Source organism: Phalacrocorax aristotelis, chromosome 1 (genome assembly GCF_949628215.1).
Source record: "Phalacrocorax aristotelis chromosome 1, bGulAri2.1, whole genome shotgun sequence".
In the NCBI taxonomy this organism is placed as follows: domain Eukaryota; kingdom Metazoa; phylum Chordata; class Aves; order Suliformes; family Phalacrocoracidae; genus Phalacrocorax; species Phalacrocorax aristotelis.
The window spans coordinates 86,222,117-86,242,546 of record NC_134276.1 but is presented as its reverse complement, the minus strand read 5'-3'; the positions used below and the strand labels follow the sequence as shown (position 1 = coordinate 86,242,546).

The 20,430-nt window shown below is 41.9% G+C and overlaps 1 protein-coding gene across 2 annotated transcripts in view; it reads left to right on the top strand.

Annotated features, from left to right (window-relative positions):
• Nucleotides 1-20,430, top strand: part of PHKA2 (phosphorylase kinase regulatory subunit alpha 2) — a 45,519-nt gene that overhangs the window by 3,679 nt on the left and 21,410 nt on the right. For both annotated transcript variants that reach the window (XM_075096505.1, XM_075096495.1), the window contains exons 2-15: nt 2,020-2,178; nt 3,533-3,580; nt 4,082-4,250; nt 5,091-5,173; nt 5,794-5,874; nt 8,494-8,592; nt 8,911-9,057; nt 9,290-9,343; nt 9,899-10,021; nt 12,067-12,162; nt 13,540-13,647; nt 14,354-14,432; nt 15,783-15,917; nt 18,388-18,497. In XM_075096505.1, coding sequence (XP_074952606.1) covers nt 2,020-2,178; nt 3,533-3,580; nt 4,082-4,250; nt 5,091-5,173; nt 5,794-5,874; nt 8,494-8,592; nt 8,911-9,057; nt 9,290-9,343; nt 9,899-10,021; nt 12,067-12,162; nt 13,540-13,647; nt 14,354-14,432; nt 15,783-15,917; nt 18,388-18,497 — 1,491 coding nt within the window. The remainder of the gene's footprint in view (nt 1-2,019; nt 2,179-3,532; nt 3,581-4,081; nt 4,251-5,090; nt 5,174-5,793; nt 5,875-8,493; nt 8,593-8,910; nt 9,058-9,289; nt 9,344-9,898; nt 10,022-12,066; nt 12,163-13,539; nt 13,648-14,353; nt 14,433-15,782; nt 15,918-18,387; nt 18,498-20,430) is intronic.

Sequence of the window (20,430 nt, the reverse complement as noted above, 5' to 3'; positions counted from 1 at the left end):
CTCTGCTCCGGCACCTGGAGCACCTCCTCCCCCTCTGCAGAGTTGTTTATCTTTTCAAATATTCTCGCTTCTCTGTCCGGCTGCAGTTTTCTGTTGCACAGCAACTTTTTCCCCTTCTTAAATATGTTACCCCAGAGGCACTACCACCGTTGCTGATGGGCTCGGCCTTGGCCAGTGGCAGGTCTGTCTTGGAGCCAGCTGGCACAGGCTCTATCGGGCATGAGTGAAGCTTCTAGCAGCTTCTCGCAGAAGCCACCCCTTTAGCCCCCCTGCTACCAAAACCTTGCCACACAAACCCACAGCTGGGACCTTCTTGCAGAGGAACCAAAGGTGCTGAAATGGTGATAGCTCCCCTTAGATGTGCTTAACATGCCTCCTGAAGGCAGGCGGGTCCCTCCCTGAGGCCTGAATGGTCTTTTAAAGTCTTGCATGGCCCACTTTTCTGGGATTTCCATCTTGGTACCTAGAGGCATTTTTATTTTGCAACTGGTAACCCACCCAGCATAGAGGGTGGTGATAAACAAACCAAAATGATCATTTCTCAGAAGGCAGGGCAACCTCTGTCAAGCCAGGGCTGCAGGTACATACACGTTTGTTGTGCTGCATGGGAGGAGGGAAACAAAGTGCCCTGTAAAAATACTGGGAATATGCAGTCTGCCTTTTGAGATCCCGGTTTTTGCCACGCAGGCACAGTGCTGAACTGGGAGCAGGGTCTCCTTTCTTTGCTCATTCACTTACTCTTCTTCTGTTACTCCTTGGTTTGACTTTTCAAGTTCAGAAAGAAGTTTTTTAAGCCCTTGGGGTTCATAGGTTCTTATGTGCTACTTTATCCATCAGGTAGATGAGTAGGTGCTCCTGCTGTTGTTGTTTGGTTTGTGAAGACTGTGCTGAGGGACTGTTTCAGCAGAACTACACGTTTCTACTCTCAGTGAGCCACCAGGCATTGCTGTATTTGAACCACAGCAATAGCACTGACTGTGCCCAGTCATCTATGTCAGGCTGTCACCTGTGTCTTATCCAATTCTCACATACAAAACCCAGGAAATTGTAGTTGAAGCTCCTCCCCTTCCAAACTTATTTCTTAAAAATGGCTACGGAAGGAGTTGAGTGAACCGCTGTGTGGCAGAAATGAAAAATTGGTGTATGTATTCTTTTTAATTTTACTTATCTTTATTATTGTCATCTTTGCCCCTTGTCACACCAGCCCTGGCACTGGTCTTTGTTCACTCCATTAAATTGGCTGTAAAGACTAGATTTGACTGAAAGCTCTGTTGAACTTTTGCCTCTCTACCTCATTTCTTTGCTAGTGAAAAACATACAGCAGAGAAAGACGGTCTTAAAAATTAATGATAATGAAGTGATGGGAATTAGTGATGAAATGAAAAATGTAATGGAGTATTGGGGATGAAGGAGACTCCTCAGTGTACTGGTTTTCAGGCAGTGCTACAATTCAACACCAGCAGCATTTGTCTTTCTGTACATTTTCCAAAGGAAGATATAAAAAGGCTTTGCATGCATTCATGCTTTAGCTGTCATAAACCAAGCAGGTGAATAAATATGAATACTTTTTTTAATTTCCTGGAAGGAAAGTAGTGGTTTTTTACTTCCTCAAGATTATGCCACAGACCAGTTACATAGAGAATAGATCCCAGATTCAGTACTCTCTTTTTCTTACAAATACATAACATTTAAATTCCTGTTACCCCAATGTATTTCAAATTTCATTCTGACATAACTTATATTCCGATGTGGATGAGAATGCCCAGCTGGATGCTATAAGCGTTATATCCTGAAGCATTCAAAGAAATTTTGCATTTCATTTGTGTGAATTTGGGAAAGAAAGATGGGACCTTGCTTTTGTTGTGAAATTGTGAGCAGACACAGTGTGCAATCAGTGTGAAATCACCTCTGTCTCACTCTTTTGTTTTGTTACCCTTTGGTGTGGAAAGAACTGGTGTGTCTTAATAGATAGGATTCCAGGTGGTAATGTTTGTCCTTTATTCTTTCTGCCGTGGTTAGAATCCAGTTACGGGACTGTTTTCAGCTGGTACGGACCACAAGGATGCTTGGGTACGGGACAACATCTACAGCATCCTGGCCGTGTGGGGGCTGGGGATGGCTTATCGGAAGAATGCTGACCGGGACGAGGATAAGGCCAAAGCCTACGAGCTCGAGCAGGTATGTCAAAGTTCCAAAGTAAACCAGTTATGCTGTTTGGTTTTTTCGTACAGTAGTGGTTTTGGATGGTGCATTTGCTTTGCTGCTATGTCTAGGATCTGGCAGGGTTTTCCCATCTTGGAGTACGCGTCTTATTCCTGTGACAGCAGCATCCATGCGTGATGTGCAGTGCTCCCGGCAGCCTTCTGGCAAGCGGGATTTGGAGAACTGGGTTACAGCTGAAATATAAACAAAACAAAAATGTGTAGGAGTGACGCTTCCATTGGTTGGCCAAGTGTTGAGAATTAAGCTTCTGAGGGTTTTCATGCCCAGCTTTACAAGCCTCTAATTAAACCTTGAGATCCTTCATGAGGTGTATTATGGAGCAGAAAATCAAGCCTAGGTTGCTTGGATCCTAGAGTAGCAATTTGTCTGCTAGACCATCCTTCCCCATAAGGAGAAGCATGCCATTTAAAGTAGCAGTCTTTGAAATGTGCACTTGTGTCATCTCACGGAAGTCGTACATGGTGTATAGACGTGTTTGTCAGATCAGACAAGGCAACTATCTCCAAACTGGTAAGACTCGTGCACTGGAGAATTGGAAGGGGAGGTAACTCACACAGTTAATTTCTGTAATCTGCAGCTGGGAAAGTGGGTGTCAGAAGTGAGAGCATAGAGGTGGGCTAAACAGGAAGTGAGGGATTGTTAGTGTCAGTGTCCTGCTGTTGGTTTGAAGGCACTGCATACATTTTATGCTGACCTGTACTGCTCAAACCAGGGAGATCTGTGGTGACAGAATAACCTTGACTCAGTTTGCATGATCGTATTTTGAGGCTATAGTAATTTTTGGGTAAAAAGATGCGGTTGATTTCTTCATTTAAGACAAAATCTTGCGCTTCGCCTTGTACGCACTGAAGGCCCTTTCTTTACATTACTCATCTGCTTTCTGTTGTATAACGAGGGGAAGAAGTTCCACAGGTTTTCCAGACATGTCAATGTCTTGCAGTCATCCACTGGTGTTCCTTCGATCTGTCCCTCTAAAAATCATCATCATCATTATTATTATTATTACAAGGTGTAGCATTCCTCTTACTTCCTTAGCTGGATAGAAGAACCACAGGGAATTGCTCCGCTGTTTAGAGAGAGCCTTTGCGAAAAGGTTCGTTCTCCTAGATAGGGAAGTGGGAATAAAAATCAACCAGTACATTAAAAAAAGGCATGTAAAGCGTTTCAGGAAAATACACTTTTTTTTCTTCTTTTTCACTTTGGCAGGACATTAGTAGGGGGTGTGAACTTTGTCGCTTTTGAGTGTTGTTTGTAACAGTGTTTGAGGCTGGCTCTGTGAGGCTGTCACTGGTCTGTTTTGTTCCTGCAGAACGTTGTGAAGCTGATGCGGGGACTCTTACAGTGCATGATGAGGCAGGTAATGTCATAGCTATGAGTTGAACTAGTATCGTTGCATTTACGAAGCATTTCATCTGAGGCATGTATTCCTTGTGTCTTTTCTGTAGAGTGATTTTTTTTGTCTGTGTGTAGACAGTGGTGTGGGGAGTCTTTTTAAAACTCTTCAGTTTCGTTGAGCAAAACTCTGATCTTACTTGCATATTTTTGATGTTTTCTGATAGCAAATCATAGTTTTGCCTTTGCGAACTCATTTTCACCAAGATGCACACCTGTAAATAAGATCTGAACTCAACAAAGTAGTTTCATTTTACTCTTTCCCAAAGAGATGTGGGAGCTGTTTTATCTGGAGCCTGAAGTTAGAGATGTGTGTAAGCACTCTGATCAGTCAAAACACACTGAAGTGGGGTAACAAAAATTAGGACCTCAAGTTTCTCCTCACGTAGGAAAAGGTGCTAATTTTTAAATAGTTTGCAGAATTTCTTCTGAAATGTTTCGTATTTGAAAATTGTGGTGTTTTTAGGTAGATAAGGTAGAGAAGTTCAAACGCACGCAGAGTACCAAAGACTGCCTACATGCTAAGTATAACTCTGCTACTTGTGCCACGGTGGTTGGGGACGACCAGTGGGGGCATCTGCAGGTGGATGCAACTTCCCTTTACCTGCTCTTCTTGGCACAGATGACTGCATCAGGTAAGCAGAAGATAATTAACCTTGACTGTTGTTGCAGTCTCTTTCTGTTCTAGCTTTTGTTTAATAAGTTGAAAAAGTTGCAACTAGCTTCAAACATAGATATTACTCAGAAGAAAGTAGTATTTCTGTGGAAAAGAGATGTGGCTTACTTAGGATTTCATGTTTATAGTAACTGCCCAGGCAGTGTCCATTCCCTTAATGTTTGTAGGTGTACAAATTCATGAGATATTCAGAGTCAGGTCAGAGAAGAGTTTTGTGTTTGATGCTGTGAAAAGCTGAAATCACGGATTCACTACGTAGGCTGTCCTAATGGACAAAAAGGTTTCTTCAGAGAGTGGCAACATCGAGTCGAGTGCCACTAGTCCTGTCTGTGTTCTTCTTCTGCTGGCAATGTTTTATCTTTTGCTCTTCTCAGCTGTAGTCCTCAGAGCCCCTTGCAGTTGACCCTTGCAGAGCGGGCGCCTGGTCATCCTGCTGGTCCCTCGATAGAGCACTAAGCAGGCGGAGGGGTGGGGAGCTGCCAGAATTGGGTTGCGCTGCTTTTGAGAGCCAGAGCTGGCTCAGTTTTCTCTGCTTTGTACCCACTGTGCCTGAATGCCACCCTCCCAGGGGTAGTTTTTGGTTGGTCTTTGAAACAGTGTGTGTTGCTGGCATTTGAAGTATTTTATCAGCAGCAAGTTCTGAGGCTTGCTGCCTGACCTTTTGAAAGCAGCATGAGTTTTTCCATTGATTGCAGTGGGCATTAGCTGGTAGCAAATAAACAAAAGCATAAAACTCACTGAAGAGTAAATATTTCAGTTCTGATACAGTATGATTACTCTCTTTCCTTCTTTTAATCAGGGTTACGTATTATCTTCACCCTCGATGAAGTTACCTTTATTCAGAATCTTGTTTTTTACATAGAAGCTGCCTACAAAGTTGCTGTAAGTAGTTATTTACATGTAAATCACCTGAACACTGCTCAGATGTGGGTGGAAAATTATTTATTGATGGAGAAAGAAAACATGAATTTCTCTTTCCATGAGAAGATATCAGAACCTGTCAGCACTTTACATTGTGAGCAGCATCTTTGGAGATGGTGGGAGGGCTGTGGAGGATTTACTGATGCCTGGGTGAGGTATACTTGTCCTATCACAATAATATTTTTTCTTTATTGATAATTAATTATTCCTGATGTTTCATTAAAATCTTATGGGCCTTTCTGAAAAGAGCAAAGTGTTAACAAACTTTCTGGAAAGTGACGAGTTGAAGGGACACAGGAAGGAACATGTGCAGGGGAGGGATAAAGGGCTTTGTGTGTTCTGTGAAGACAGTTATTCTTGACTGCAGACCTGATCCTACTGGGGTACATTTTTATGTGCTGCTCTTTAAAATGAGGAGGGGCTATTTGGAGACTTGGAGCCTTTTTGGTTTGGTTTGGTTTTTGTTAAGGCAAATAAACTAATTCCATGCAGGAGTCTGGTTTTGTTGTGGGCCAAGGCGGGGAGACATTGTTTTTGTATATAATCATGCCAATTTTTTGTTTGTTATGCTTTTGTTGCAGGATTATGGAATTTGGGAACGTGGTGATAAGACAAACCAGGGCATCCCTGAACTGAACACGAGCTCCGTAGGGATGGCCAAAGTGAGAATGTCTTCCTGACACTACCTTCGTGGCTGTTCTGTCATGCTGAAGGGTTCTGGCAAACCTGATGGCTTCCTTTGCATAGTCTTCTTGGCCACTGCAATTGTTAACTGATTGTATAAGAGTTATTGTTTGGGTGTCAGTGAGTATTTTTTGGTGTAAAATCCTTGTGATAATGGTTGTCGTTGAACGACATCAGCACAGTTGTTCCAGGGATTGCAAGAAGGGTACGAGATTTCATGGCAAGATTAAGTCAGATGTAAATTCTGGAAAACAACAGAATATCAGTTTAAGAAACTATTCACAAATTAGAGAGAAGAATGAGTGAAGATGTACTTAAAAGAAAGCGGATATTTCTGGTTCCCCCATAGCACGAGGTCATGGAGATACCACATTAATCTCAAAAGGCCATAAATGTAAATGTGTGATTGACAACCACCTTTTTACATGGTGTCTGGAGGACTGATGGAAGCCAAATACCATTAAGGGCGAAGGTGTAGTTGCATTTCAGCAGAATTTATTAGTTATCAAGGTCTTGTGTGACTGCAAGAGGGAGAGACTGGTGATCTTGGCCACACTTAGCTGGCTAGCGATGGAGCAGTGTACATGGGGGGGGGGGTTACTGCTTAGCTGTCCAGTGCAATTTTTTTTTTTTTTTTTTGCGCTGAACAGCCTGATGTGGGTTGCTGTGGTCTCTGCACAACTTCTGGGCGTGTTGATGTTAGAACAATCTGTGGGACTTGCTGCACAGCTTTGCTTCTCTGTGGCTCGGAGCTCAGTAAAAGTGCTGTTTGGGGTAGGGACTGGGGAGGCACACTGGAGGCCCTGCTTCAGAGGGTGAGGTAGATTCTGGTTTTCTTAAATCTGCCTTAAGAATTCTCTCTCTTAACATTTCTCTCCCGTATCTGCTTTGTGTGGCTACCTGTGGCACCAGTACAGCACAGAGCCTATGCTTTTCAGTGAATCTCAATGCCATTTCTGCACCACTAAGACTGTCCGTGGTCCTGGCTATCAATTCTGCAATGGGGCTTTCTGCTGCTGTCAGGAACATCTGCTGCTCTAGCGCTCAGCTAGATACAGGGGCTCTGCAGAGCCTGTAGAACCAAGTTTGTCTTGGAAGAAGAAAAATACCCTTGGCTTTCTGCAGAGAGATAAGGCAGACTGCACAGTGCAATGCTTCCTTTGTCAGAGATTGGCATTACTGTGAACCTGCAGGACAAAAATGGGCACGGAGCAACATTCAGTGCTACCACAAGCCTGTGAATACACATTTCAGAGGACAGCTTTGCTAGCCTGACTCTGGCTATTCAGTCCTTGCTCTCTTCCTGCCACATTCCTTGCACTGTGCTGCACACTCCGCTTCTGCAAAGCCAGGTGTTGTAGCCTGCTAGGTTAAAGTAGGAGTGTCCAAATGGAGTTGGTGGTTGAGCCGCTAATGTCTTCACTAGGCAAATGCGTCATGGTGAAGAGGTATGAGATGTGGTGATTTACCTGTTGACATGGAGCATGCTGTGTATTGGTTGGCTGCGCAAAGAGCAGATGTCTCGTTTCTCTTTCCCTCAGGAAATGGTATCAGAGAGATGGTGGTGCTCTCTTCTTGGGGCATAGGCCTCTGCTGATTCTGGGGCACCTTGAACAAGCCTCCCTCCTTGGATGGCCCTTCATGCAGGGGGAGTGAAAGGCCACTGAATGGGGGTTATTTTGGAATATAGGTCAGGAGAAGCACTTACTACGAAGTACTTGTCATGGTTTAACCCCAGCTGGCAACTCAGCCCCACACAGCCACTTGCTTACTCCCCCCTGGTGGGATGGGGGAGAAAATCAGAGTAAAAGTGAGAAAACTCATGGGTTGAGATAAAGACAGTTTAATAGGTAAAGCAAAAGCTGCATGCGGAAGCAAAGCAAAACCAGGAATTCATTCACTGCTTCCCATGGGCAGGCAGGTGCTCAGCCATCTCCAGGAAAGCGGGGCTCCATCACGCAACGGTTACCTGGGAAGACAAACAGCATCACTCCAAGTGTCCCCCCCTTCCTCCTTCTTCCCCCAGCTTCATATGCTGAGCAACATGTCATATGGTATGGAATATCCCTTTGGCGAGTTTGGGACAGCTGTCCCGGCTGTGTCCCCTCCCAACTTCTTGTGCACCCAGCAGAGCACGGGGAGCTGGCAAAGTCCTTGACTAGTGTAGGCACTACTTAGCAACAACTAAAACATCACTGTGATATCGACATTATTCCCATCCTAAATCTAAAGCACAGCACTATACCAGCCTCTATGAAGAAAATTAACTCTATTCCAGCCAAAACCAGGCCTGTACTTTAATATTTAGATATTATCTCGGTGGAAGCCAAGATAATATTCCTATTGTTTTGCATTGCCTTTAAATTCTAAGAAGGGTCACCAGCACATCATTCCTGTATCCTACTAGCAGAAAGACAGAAATATTTACTTTTTCTAAAACATTGCCAAGCTTACCTTTAAAGATAAAAAGTGTCTGTGGTTCAAACTTGTGTCTTATGTAATTTCCTTCAGAGGGTAAGCGTGGGTGCTAGGGTGTGTATTTGGCTTAAAAGGTGTTTAATGGCTTTGGGTTGTTGTTTGGTTTTTTTTTTTTGAAGGCTGCTTTGGAAGCAATTGATGAACTAGATCTTTTTGGAGCTCATGGAGGACACAAATCAGTGATTCATGTTCTTCCTGATGAAGTAGAACATTGTCAGGTAAAAATCAGTCTTCAGTTTCCTTTGCTAGGGGAAAACCCAACACCCACTCCCATTGTTTTTAAATGAAATGTTGATTAACTGAACAAAGAACTTAACATAATAAGGTTGGCTTCAGACTACACTGTTCACCGTTTCTAGTAGACCGTGTGAAAGTGAGTGGTGTGAAGCATTCTCGTTCTAACTTAGTTTAAAATAATTATGCAGTGAGTTCTCTGTCAGTTTGCAGATTGGATAGTCTATTCAATTTGTACTTGGTGTAGTCGTTTGAAGTACGCAAATTGTTTTACATCTCTCTTCTGTTCCTGTTTTGCTCAGTCTATTCTATACTCCATGTTGCCAAGGGCTTCCACATCAAAAGAGATAGATGCTGGCCTTCTCTCTATTATTTCTTACCCGGCTTTTGCAGTGGAGGATCTAAATCTTGTTAATGTGACCAAGAGTGAAATCATATCCAAACTGCAGGTAAGGATTTCCTTTGTTTTAATTTTCCAGAGGGAAAGAGAAGCAGAACCTCCCTTTCTTTACCAAAAATCCTAATTCAACAAGGGTTGCCTGACTTGGTGCATCTGTATGTGGAAGAGAGGGAGAAAAATTGCTAAGTGACACTTAAAACTCAGCACTTGCTTTTGTGCTGATGTTAGTCGCTAAGGAAGAACAGTATGTGAAGTTTTTGTAATTTTGTCTGTTTTTACAGGGCCGCTATGGCTGCTGTCGCTTTCTCCGAGATGGATACAAGACACCGAGAGAGGTACTTCTGATATATATTTTCAGTAGACATTAGGAAGAATTTTATCTCTTGATAATAGATATTTTTTGTCTCATTTACATGAAGGGGGGAAGTTCTGTATCGCTGTTAAGACATTTTAGTGGACTTGGAGGTAATCCAGGTATCCACCCTAGAAATGACGTATATCTGAGGGAGGATAAGGGTTTGAAAGCCAAATATTAAGGACAGAGCTTAATTCATAAATCTGTAAGAAACGAACCCTTAGATATGCTTATGGTGCCTAAGCGGAAGCAATGTCTCTGAGGCGTCCCAAAATATCTCTGCCCTGAGGCAGAGCCAAGATTATTTGGGTGACACCTACATTCTGGGACTGGGAAGGGTTGATTTGTCTAGGGAACTATTAAACGAGTTTGAGACTGTGTGTGAAAAAGAAGTCAAGAGACTGTATGGAGACTATTTCTGGTGTTTTTATTGGTTTCTTCTTTTTAATTACTTGTATAAAAAGGCTGCCATTATGGATGGAATGTGAGTGACTAATTTAGCACTGTGACTAAATGAGTATGATTTAATTTCTAGGATCCAAGCAGGCTGCACTATGATCCTGCTGAGCTCAAGCTTTTTGAGAATATTGAGTGTGAGTGGCCGGTATTCTGGACATACTTCCTAATTGATGGAGTGTTCAATGAGGACAAAATTCAGGTGAGGAAAGAAGAAATAACTTTCAATGGAAATGCAAAGCCATTTACCCACAGTATTTTGTAGCTTTGCTCCATGTTTATTTTGGGTATCAGTTGGATTGCCCATTAGCAGGATGAGAGTAGCGTTCGCCTTTCTGGGGAGTTCATGACATGGTAGAGGCTGAGGTGTTGTATACCCTGAGGCCTCGTTGCCCTCTCTCTAACAGGTTGAGCGGCTCTGCTAGCTGGTGTGGTCAAACCGGGCTCAACAGGGTTAATTTGCCTGGTTCTGTCTGCCAACCTTGATGCCCCTTTCCCAGTTACTGCAGGGTGAGACGAGCTTCTTTTTACCCCAGTCTCTGTGGCTTGGCTGCTGAGAAAAAGATTCATAGTACCTTTAGTCCTTTTGTACATTCAGCAAGGTGTGGGATTGGATTATGAGGAGCTATTTAATTCTCACTAATCTCCTAAATTAATTGATGGTTCTGTAGGTTACTTCATACCTCTACTGTGTCAAGCATCCAGTGGTCAGGGGAGCTAAACTGATTGTAGCTCTCCAAAGGTTATGGTGGCATCTGGAGAGTATCGGTGAATTAAAGAGGGACAAGTAGCCAGGACTACATGTATTGATACCAAGACTTCTGTAGATTGGTGGCTTGAAGAAAGTAAAAAATACATGTGATTTAAAATCACCTAGTATGCTGAGGGACAGGAGATTGCTAAGCATAACCTCTTAAAAAATAAAATTGCATCAGAAACAAATGAGGGCATTTCAGACCAAAAAGCCCTCTTTCTGTACCAGATGTTGTAAATCAAGTGAAATACTTCCTGGCACTAGAAATGTAAGTTGCTTTCCTGAACACAGTAAAAATAGTGTGGTGGAGAGAGAAATGGCATTATTTCATGAGGTAGGGGGAAATTGGAAAGTTTACTGAAACTTCAGTCATGTCAATAAAATACCACTTTGCAAAGCAGTCTCTAGAATTTTGTTGGATTATCTGGGATGGTGTGTACGTGGTTGCTTTTATGGTGTACGGACAGGCTGTACTAGGGCATGGTCAGACCAGGCAATTGCTCCTGGTTCACACTGTTTAAACATAGCTGAGTGAGTCAGTGAGACACTCAGGTGAGTATCTAGTCTTCCCCAATTACTGCTGCAAACAAGTGGTTGCAGTGGCAGCAGTTGTTAGAAAAATAAGCAACCTGAACACCCAAAAAGAGCGGAGAAGGACAGGATACTGAAAGTACCAGTGTACCATAATGTGAACCTGTGGGTACCTTACCTTACGTGTTCCACTGTACTCAGAAAGGGATAGCAGAAATGGGATTTCAGAGGCAGGTGCTGGTAGTGCTTGAAACAGCTTCCCTGTAAGTAAACACTTGGAATGGGATAGTTAAAAAATGAAACAAAATAAAGGAACTGGTAAAAAGAATATTAAGTGTTCTTTATTTTGTATCAGTCTGGCATTCCTCTTCGTAATACGTTGTCTATCAATAGAACAACAAGAGGGTTTTCTGTTCACTTAACTTAAATACTTTTAAAGTTTAAATCTATTTTAAGTCTTCCATGGGGCAAATTTTTAAGCGAATCAGTTAAGAGAAACTGATTTCCCAATCTTGCAAAGCAGAATTCAGAAAACCATAGACAAATACACGTGGTAGAAAGCTAACGATTTATACACCTTACACTTTTATGGATATTAGCAGACCTGCCATCCATGTCACTGCATTGTCATCCGTTGCAAATTTCATGTAGGATTTGTTCCAGTGACTTCTTTATAGGAATATGTTAAAAGTTTTGTACTTCTGTACAGCAGTGTGTTATAGATTAAAAATGTGTTTTCATGTTTCTGAGGCTGATAATATTGAGATGCTGGAACAGTCTGAGAATTTGAACCCTGATATTTCATCAGCAAGTCACGATTCCAGCTCCTCCCACCCCCCCCGTTTTTTTAAATGAACTTTCAGCAGAAAAGTGCTGTTGGAAAGTACTAAAACTTTACCTTTGCTGTTTTAGTTTTGCTGTCTGTAACGTGAATTCTCACTCTCTTTTAAAAATACTTCCAGGTACAAGAATATAGAGAGGCTCTGGAAGGAATACTTATTAGAGAGAAGAATGGAATCGTTCTAATGCCTGAACTGTATGCAGTCCCTCCAGAAAAGGTATTGTGAAAAAGCAGCATCCACTTCAGTATGCAAAGTATAGATATAAAGATGAATGTCAGTTTTATGGTTTTTCCTGTAGCTGATAAATCTAAACCAGCGACAAAAAAAGACTGCTGCACATTATTTAAAAAAGAGACCTCTCACAGCTCCCACTGGGAAATGGTAAACTTTAGGCTTCCAAATGGTCACATATTTTACTTGGGAATCTGGGTGCCTACAGAAATATTAAAGCAGATCTAAAATTTTAAATCCTTATAGCAAGACATATATTTAAGAAGTGCTGATGCTGACTTACGGACTGATGCTCAGAGAAGAAATAAAGCATAGACTGTCCTGCCTGTCTAGTCCATTGATTGATTGTGCTCTTTCTTTTCCTTGTGTGTGAGAGTTTCCGATGGAATAGGATTGGGGCTGGGTTTTCTGTTTGGTTAGTTTTCTATTCCACCCATCTTTGCTGTTACTGTTAACCTGATTCTCCCATTGTGACAAAGAAATTCAGATAAGCCTATGTGCTCTTCCATGCTATTTGTCTTTGTAGCCCTCCCCGCCAGCTTCTCCCACGCCAGACTTCTCAGCCCTCACTCACCAAGGGTGTGGAGCCTGCTGGGTTGCCTGGGGTTTGGGCAGGGAGCGTCAGCAGCTGATGTCTTGCTTGCAGATTTGAGGTGGAAACTCTGAATTACTTTACTAGTGGGAACAAGGATGTAGGAGTTCAGTCTTGTGAATTTTGATATGACGATGATCTGATGAACATGCCAAATAAAGAGGGTAGATTTTGCCTGTCATTTGTTAATTTTAAATTGGCTATGGTAAATATATTCTCTAGGAGGGTTTTTCCCCTGCCCTCAACAGATCTGTAAACTGCAAAATAAAGGCAGTTTTTCTTTTCGTAAATTAATGAGTCTACTTTTAATTTTTCCATTGAACATTCTTGCTAACACAGGAAAGGTGTAACAGCCTTCATTTTTTGGAAAGCACCTTTACTTCATGAAGCTAGATAGACATCAGTGAAGTTCAAGTGTCACCTTGCAAGGGTTTGGAAAGCAGACACAGTTACCTACAAGCTGCCCAGAAGGAAGGCAGCAAAGGCATGGTGGCAAGAAAGGGGAAGTGCTAACACCAAAGCTATAATTGCATGCAGAGTCCCCATTCAACCTCCAGCTTCGAAGGGTGGAGCGGTCTATGAAAAAGAAGCGTAGTTCTTGTCCCAGAAAACGTGTAGCCTTAGAAGTAAAACCAAGAGATCTGGATGTCACTAATAATGGCAGGTCAGAAAGGATAGATGATAGACCATATTTTTTCAAATACTTCCATGTTATTGATTGTTCTTCACAACTTTAGGGTAATTTTTCTTGCTTCTGCATTTGTTTTCAGGTGGATGAGGAGTACGAAAATCCTCACTCAGTGGATCGTATCCCAGTGGGAAAATTGCCTCATCTTTGGGGCCAATCATTGTATGTCCTTAGCTGCCTATTAGCAGAGGTAATTGTTTCTTGCATAGTAAGTGAGCTTGTGTTTAATTTTGTTTTGAGATGGCTTGGGCTTTAAGTACAGTTTGGTTTACAGGTAGGGGACAATGTGTTTTCCAGTAGAAACATATACATGAACCACAGAGGATTGACTCTGAGCTTTCAGGACCTTTTTTTGGTGTGTGTATATATATAGATATGCAATTGTCTGTTTCTAATCAAGCTGAGTAAGTTGTCAGATGGACTGGATATACAGTTAGGCTAGAGGAATATGCCCAGGTTGACTTGGCTGCCCCAGAGCTAGGATTTTGCACTGTTGCAGCTCCACTAGGCTATGCCTTACTCTGTGGCATAAGGTGCCTACAGATTTGTCCCATATTAGCCATGGACTTGTTAAAGGAACCATTGCATATCTCTGTGGAACTTAAAAAAAAATCACTGGCCTGGGCAAAATTGTGTCAGTTGCTGCAACTCTAAAATAGGAAATCTAAACATGCAGATTATCAGTCATAGCCATCTTCTTGTTGTTCTGAAAAATACCACAGTCGTCGTTTTTACTGAATATACTACTTAGTGGATGGGGTAGGTAAACCAGGCTTTAAGTCCTGCTTTCCTAATAAAATATGAAAATTGGTTAAGACTTCTACATGTCATCAGAAGCCTTTTACTTACTTTTTGTTTGTTTCCTTTCTTTTTTCTTTCTCTTGTATTTATTCTAGGGATTTCTTGCTGCAGGTGAAATTGATCCCTTAAACAGGAGATTTTCCACTGGATTTAAACCTGATGTTGTGGTACAAGGTGAGGGAGGTTTTTGAACATTCTGGGTAAATTGGATCATGTGATGGTGAAGTCCCTGTGCACAGGAGAGAAGAAAGACATGTTTAAAACCAGTGTGGGCTTTTACATGCGACAGGGGTGCTTTGATGATACTGTGAGAAGGAGAAAGGGTTTGTTTGTGTAGCTGCCTTTTCCCAGTAGGGAAGATCAGGTTTAACAAACTTTTTTTAAAAATATATGTTAAAATTTTAAGACTTGTTGGGAACTGGAGAGTGGCAAACTTAGTCTGGTCGTGAATAGGAAAATCTTGGTGGATTCTAGCAAGAAAGACCAGGACTGACAGGAGACAGGTCAGTTTAGTTAGGTTTTTGTGCAGCCAGACTTACGGCTATCTTTTGTCTGCTGCAGGGGTGGCTTCTTCAGTCAATGCAGGAGCAGCCAAAACCAGAAAATTGAGCAGAGGGCAAACACTAGCCGATCAGGGCTTAAAGGCTTTTCGGGGACCTGTACTGCTCTGGAAAAGCAAACAACCTGTTTATCAGGAGAAGCCTTCATCAATGATACTGTGACCTGGAGAGGCACTTGTTTACCCCTGTTGGTGTCTCAAAATGGGTGGCATTTTGTTGTTCTGAAGTGCATAATTTCTAGTAGAAATAGAAGTGCTGGCTTATTTTTAGTATTCGTTGACAAGTATTTATAATGCAAAGAATAATACTGAATTAGCCGACCCAAACCAAGAAGCCAGCTAACATGGACAAAACCTCAGGCAGGACAAGGGGTGGGATCAGAGCCTGGATTGTAAATTCCTCTGATTTTGGGACTTATTTTGTGTTTCCTACCTCTGCCCTTTTATGGCCTCTGTAATATCTATTGCTATCCAAGTAACAGCACCTGTTCCCCATTGACTTGGCTGTTAATATAGTGTGCTGTATGAAAACAAGATTTTCAACCCCTTGTTTTACGGGGGGAAAGCCCTATCTGCTGAAAGAGACTACGTGATCCAAACTAGTGGTACTGAAATAAATCAGAAAAAAACTGATGAAGCCCCAAAGAACCTGGTCTAACCTCAGAGCTGACCATGCTTTGAGCAGGAGGTTGGAGTAGAGACCTCGTGAGGACTCTTACAACTTGAATTACCCTGTGATCCAGTGGATGAGAATGGCAACACATGTTGAGAAGCAGAGCGCCAAAATCTGTCTGATGCCCTCTTGCAGTCCCTTTTGATCTCATGGGCTCATAAATTAAGAAAGAATTAAGGCCTTTGCCTTTTTAGTCAATGAAATACAGTAGTTGAGAGATGACAGTAGAAACATTCAGTTAAAGAGAGTAGAACATTGGTTCTTACTGGTGTTTTTGTTTTCTGTTACGCAGTAACTGTTTTGGCAGAATCTAATCAAATCAAGAATCTCTTGCAAGACCATGGAATCAATGTTCAGAGTATTGCTGATATCTATCCACTCAGAGTGCAGCCAGCTCGCATCCTGAGTAATCTCTACACCATGCTGGGTAGGTATTTGAACGTGGAAGCCTCTCTCTACTGCTGTGCAAGGTATTTTGTAAGGGTGCTGTTTTGTTTTTTGCTTTTCTTGCTTCACACTCAGTTTCTTTGATTTAATTTCTTTTATATAAATCAACTTTATTTTAGAAAAATGCTTTTGTGCAAAGCAGCTTAACAAAATTAGAACTTCTGTCTTAAATAAGGGACTCCAACAGGAAAAAAATTACCTCATTAGAAAAGGTGGCCAAAATGCAAGTTTCCGTGCTGTGCCCCCTCCCAACTTGTGCACCCAGCAGAGCATGGGGATCTGGCAAAGTCGTGTAAGCACTACTTAGCAACAACTAAAACATCAGTGTTATCAACATTGGTTTTAGCACAAATCGAAAACATAGCTCCATACTAGCTACTATGAAGAAAATTAACTCTATCCTGTCCTGCAGGAACGACTTCCACAGAGAAACTGGCTTTAGAAAAAATGCCTTTAAAAACACAGGAAAAAAAAGTAAAATATTTTTCTCTTCAGAAGTCAGAGTACTTCTGTTTTAAATCTGGAAACTGAACAGTGTGGCTCCCTTTCTACCAGCAGACAGCCTGGGAGGTTTTCTGCTCCAAATCAGGGAAGCCGTGCTGCTATTACAGCATCTTTGGGCTGTCAGGTTCTTGCTAATGTTCCTTCCAACCCTAAGCTGAATTGAGCTGCTGAAGCCCTCTGTCTCTGTTGCAACTTCAGAAGCCTTTGGGGCTTTTCTAAACACAGGACTTAAAATATGTTCCAATTCCTCAGCCATAGCCCTAGAGGCCTCTTTTCCCCAGAGCCTGGCAGTTGGATTAAATAAATGCCCCAAAACTCGTACCGGTTCTAGTTAAGTTAAAACTTTTTGGTAACTGTCACTTTTCATAATCCATGCTGGAATGAATGGTGTCTTGGTGGAAAATTTGTTACATGTATTCCTAACTGAACTTAGCTTTACTACTTCAAGTATGCCAGCAACTCATGACTCAAAATTGAGGTGGGGTGAACTAGCACTGGTAGATTCCTTTGCAGCGTGGACAAAGGGAGTCGTATCGTGCTTCTCTGTCAGCCTTGAGCACGTTCCCATGGCAATTTGATTACAGATAATGGTGAGGGAGAGTATGGGTGGGTCTTGGTTTTTTTTTTCTTGTTGTGTTGTTTTGTTTTCTTTTATTTTAACAGGAAGTTTTTTGGAAGCATCCAAAGAAATGGGGCCTTCAAATAAGTCTTAGAAAGTGTGCCCTTTACATGGAGAAGGGAAATTGTGCTGCTTTTGGGAAATAATTCGTCTCTTTATCACAAAGAACTTTTAACAAATGAAGCATTTGCAGGGCTTTGCTGAAGCTTACATTTATTTCATAATAGCTCATAATAGCTTTCTTTCACTAGTGGCGGTGAGTAGGATGATCTGACACATTGGTGTATTGCTTTTAACAGTGACTTCTCTGGGAATATTCACAGTGGTATTTTTTCAGGCACATGGCTCATATTCCTTCTCAGACAGATTCAAGTCAGCTCCTGGCTGCTGGAGCTGGTGGAGTGCAGATCATTCGCTAATAAGCTCTACTGAGAAAAGTGGGACTTATTAGCCTGACAAATGAAAATATTTGTATTTGGATGCACTTGGTATTTGACTTCAGCCTCCTGTGGGCAAGAATTTTTGAGGTTCTACAGTGAAAGCACTGAAATCTCAGTTGTATGTTGATGGCCTTGTTTTTGAAAGGTCATACCTCTTGTACTAAGTGCAGAAGCTTTGGGTGCTGAGCAATGGCTATAATTAAAAGATCCAATCCCATGGTCAGTGAAGCCAAAATTTTTGTTTTTAATCAGGCCTTTGAAGAACTCTAGCTTTGGGCCCCCCCAGTTTAAGAAAGATAGGGAACTCCTTGAGCAAGTCCAGCGGAGAGCTACAAAGATGATCATGGGACTGGAGCATCTCCCTTATGAGGAAAGGCTGAGAGGCTTGGGTTTGTCTAGCCTAGAGAAGAGAAGACTGAGGGGGGATTTCATAAATACCTATAAATATCTAAAGGGAGGGTGTCAGGGTGATGGGACTAGGCTCTTTTCATTAGTGCCCAACGACAGGACAAGGGGCAATGGGCACATGTTGGAACACAGGAAGTTCCACCTAAACATGAGAAAAAACTTCCCTGTGAGGGTGCCAGAGCGGTGGCACAGGCTGCCCAGGGAGGCTGTGGAGTCTCCTTCCCTGGAGACATTGAAAACCCACCTGGATGTATTCCTGTGCCCCCTGCTCTGGGTGTGCCTGCTCAAGCAGGGGGGTTGGACAAGACTATCTCCAGAGGTCCCTTCCAACCCTTACCATGCTGTGATTCTGTGCTTCTGTGCTACAGAACGCACCACACTCTAGCATCTTGCTGTTATCTGTCTTCTGCTTCTTGTCTAAAATGGTTGCTGTGGAAAACCGCACAGGAGATGTTTTTTTCTTTCTCTTTTCTTTACAGGCCGGAACAAGAACATGAAATTAAGTGGACGGCCACACCGACACATTGGAGTGTTAGGCACCTCCAAGCTGTACATGATAAGAAATCAAATATTTGCTTTTACCCCTCAGGTGCGCATGTAAAGCTGACAGGAAAATCACTGCTTGCTTAATGGCTAATCGTTAGCGAAGCGCTTTGCTTTTACGTGCTGTCATGCTACTTTAGATAGAGCAGGGCTGATAAAGCAGATGTGCTTTGCTTTGTGGGTTTTTTTAAGAGTGTTGGATGATCAGCATGGTAGGAGTGCTGATAAATCTCTCTTCTGTCATAGAGTCTGGCTTCTTTGCCTTCTGGCTTAGGAGAGCACAGCAAATCAATAGTACAAAGTTATTACTGATCTCTGCCCAAACCAACATTCTAGCTAATAAAATAGTATCTGCAGAAATAGGTCACTTAAGATATCTTCCTACTGATTGCTTTGATGGAAAATTTAGTTTCACATAAGCGTGCCAAGTACTATAACCCCCAAGAGACTAAGATGTAATATTATCGTTGTATTATTGAAAGGGTCGGTAGTGCTGAGAAAGGGATGTTCTGTCTTTCTTTTCTGTTTAGTGCCTTTTTCAGTGTAGCTGGAAGTTTGGATTCTCCCAGAATTAATGGCTATTATTTATACATATAATGATATGACACCTGTAGACTTATTCTAGCAGTTGGTACTAGAAGGCCAAGGGATCAGCTACTCCAAACATGTGCAACTAGAGCAGGATAAAGAATACTCACACCCTCCTAAATAGATGTTTGACTAATGTAGTCTTTATATTCCAGCGGAAGACATTCAGTGGACTCTATAGAAGATTTCTGCAGTGCTTCATGACATCCAAACAACATCATATTTACTGAAAATAATGTGGCTTCCTTCCCATTCTTCCCCACGTCAGCTGATCACAAGCAGCTTTTTAACAGATTGTTGTTTGTTGTGTAGTTCCCCCACACCAATTTTCACTTTTGCAAATTAGGGAAAAATTCCTTAGAGTCATGATTTTTTTTTTTTTTTCCAAAATATCTCTTTGTCCACATTTTACTATGTAAGTAGGACCCAATATTCCAGCTGAAATCTTGCCAAGTATCACATATGGACATATTTATTAATATATTCCAAAATGGCATTTATCTTTGCATCAGCAACACACTGACAGTTCCTGCTTATTCCACATTTGACTAACGCCTCCATAACATTTTCCGTTGTACTTTGTAGCCAGGCATTTCCCCCGACTAATTTTTGCGGCGGTGGAATTAATGTTTAATTTCACCTCGCTAAGGTTAGCAGTTAACTCATCTGTGTTGATCTTGAGTAATGTCCACAAATATTGTGGTTTCGTAGTTTGTATTTCATCCTGTTCTCCAATGAAAACATTGATTAGATGTGGGGAAAGGCTGACCTCATTTAGATACCCTCTCATTCTGACAAAATGGTTAATAACTCCCTTTTGAGGACAGTTTTTCAAGCAGTTCTGCCTTCTCAGGTGTTTTTTCTTCAGCTCACTAGTGTGAAAATTTGCAACAGTTGAGAGATGTCAGCCACTTTCTTGTACCTACCATCTAGCTGCTCCCAGTGAAAGAAATTGGACTGGTTTGCTGAGATTTTTTTTTTATATGACTGGCCATCTTGTTTCATCACTTTGTAATTATCTTGGCAGTCTCAAGTTGGCTTTGTTTTCCTGTGCTTTCAGGCGTTGAAATTAGCTTGACTAGTCTATGGATTCTGTCTCTTCCTTTTTAAAGGCGGACAGTGTGTTTGCTTCTCTCTGGATTTCTGGGACTTGTTCTTCCTGAATTACCAAAACTAATTGCAAGTGGCTCAGTGATTGTTTTGGCTAGTTCCTTAAGTTCTGTGAAGTAATTTCTCTGGACTTTGCCAGCTTGAATTTATGTGCTTTTTAACCTTTTCTTCCCATACTCAGGCTGGACTCTATTGCTTTGTTAAAAGTAGTATTACAGGTCATAATTCACTACTTTCCTTCTGCCAGTAAAATCAGCATCAAATTATTCAGCTTGTCTGTA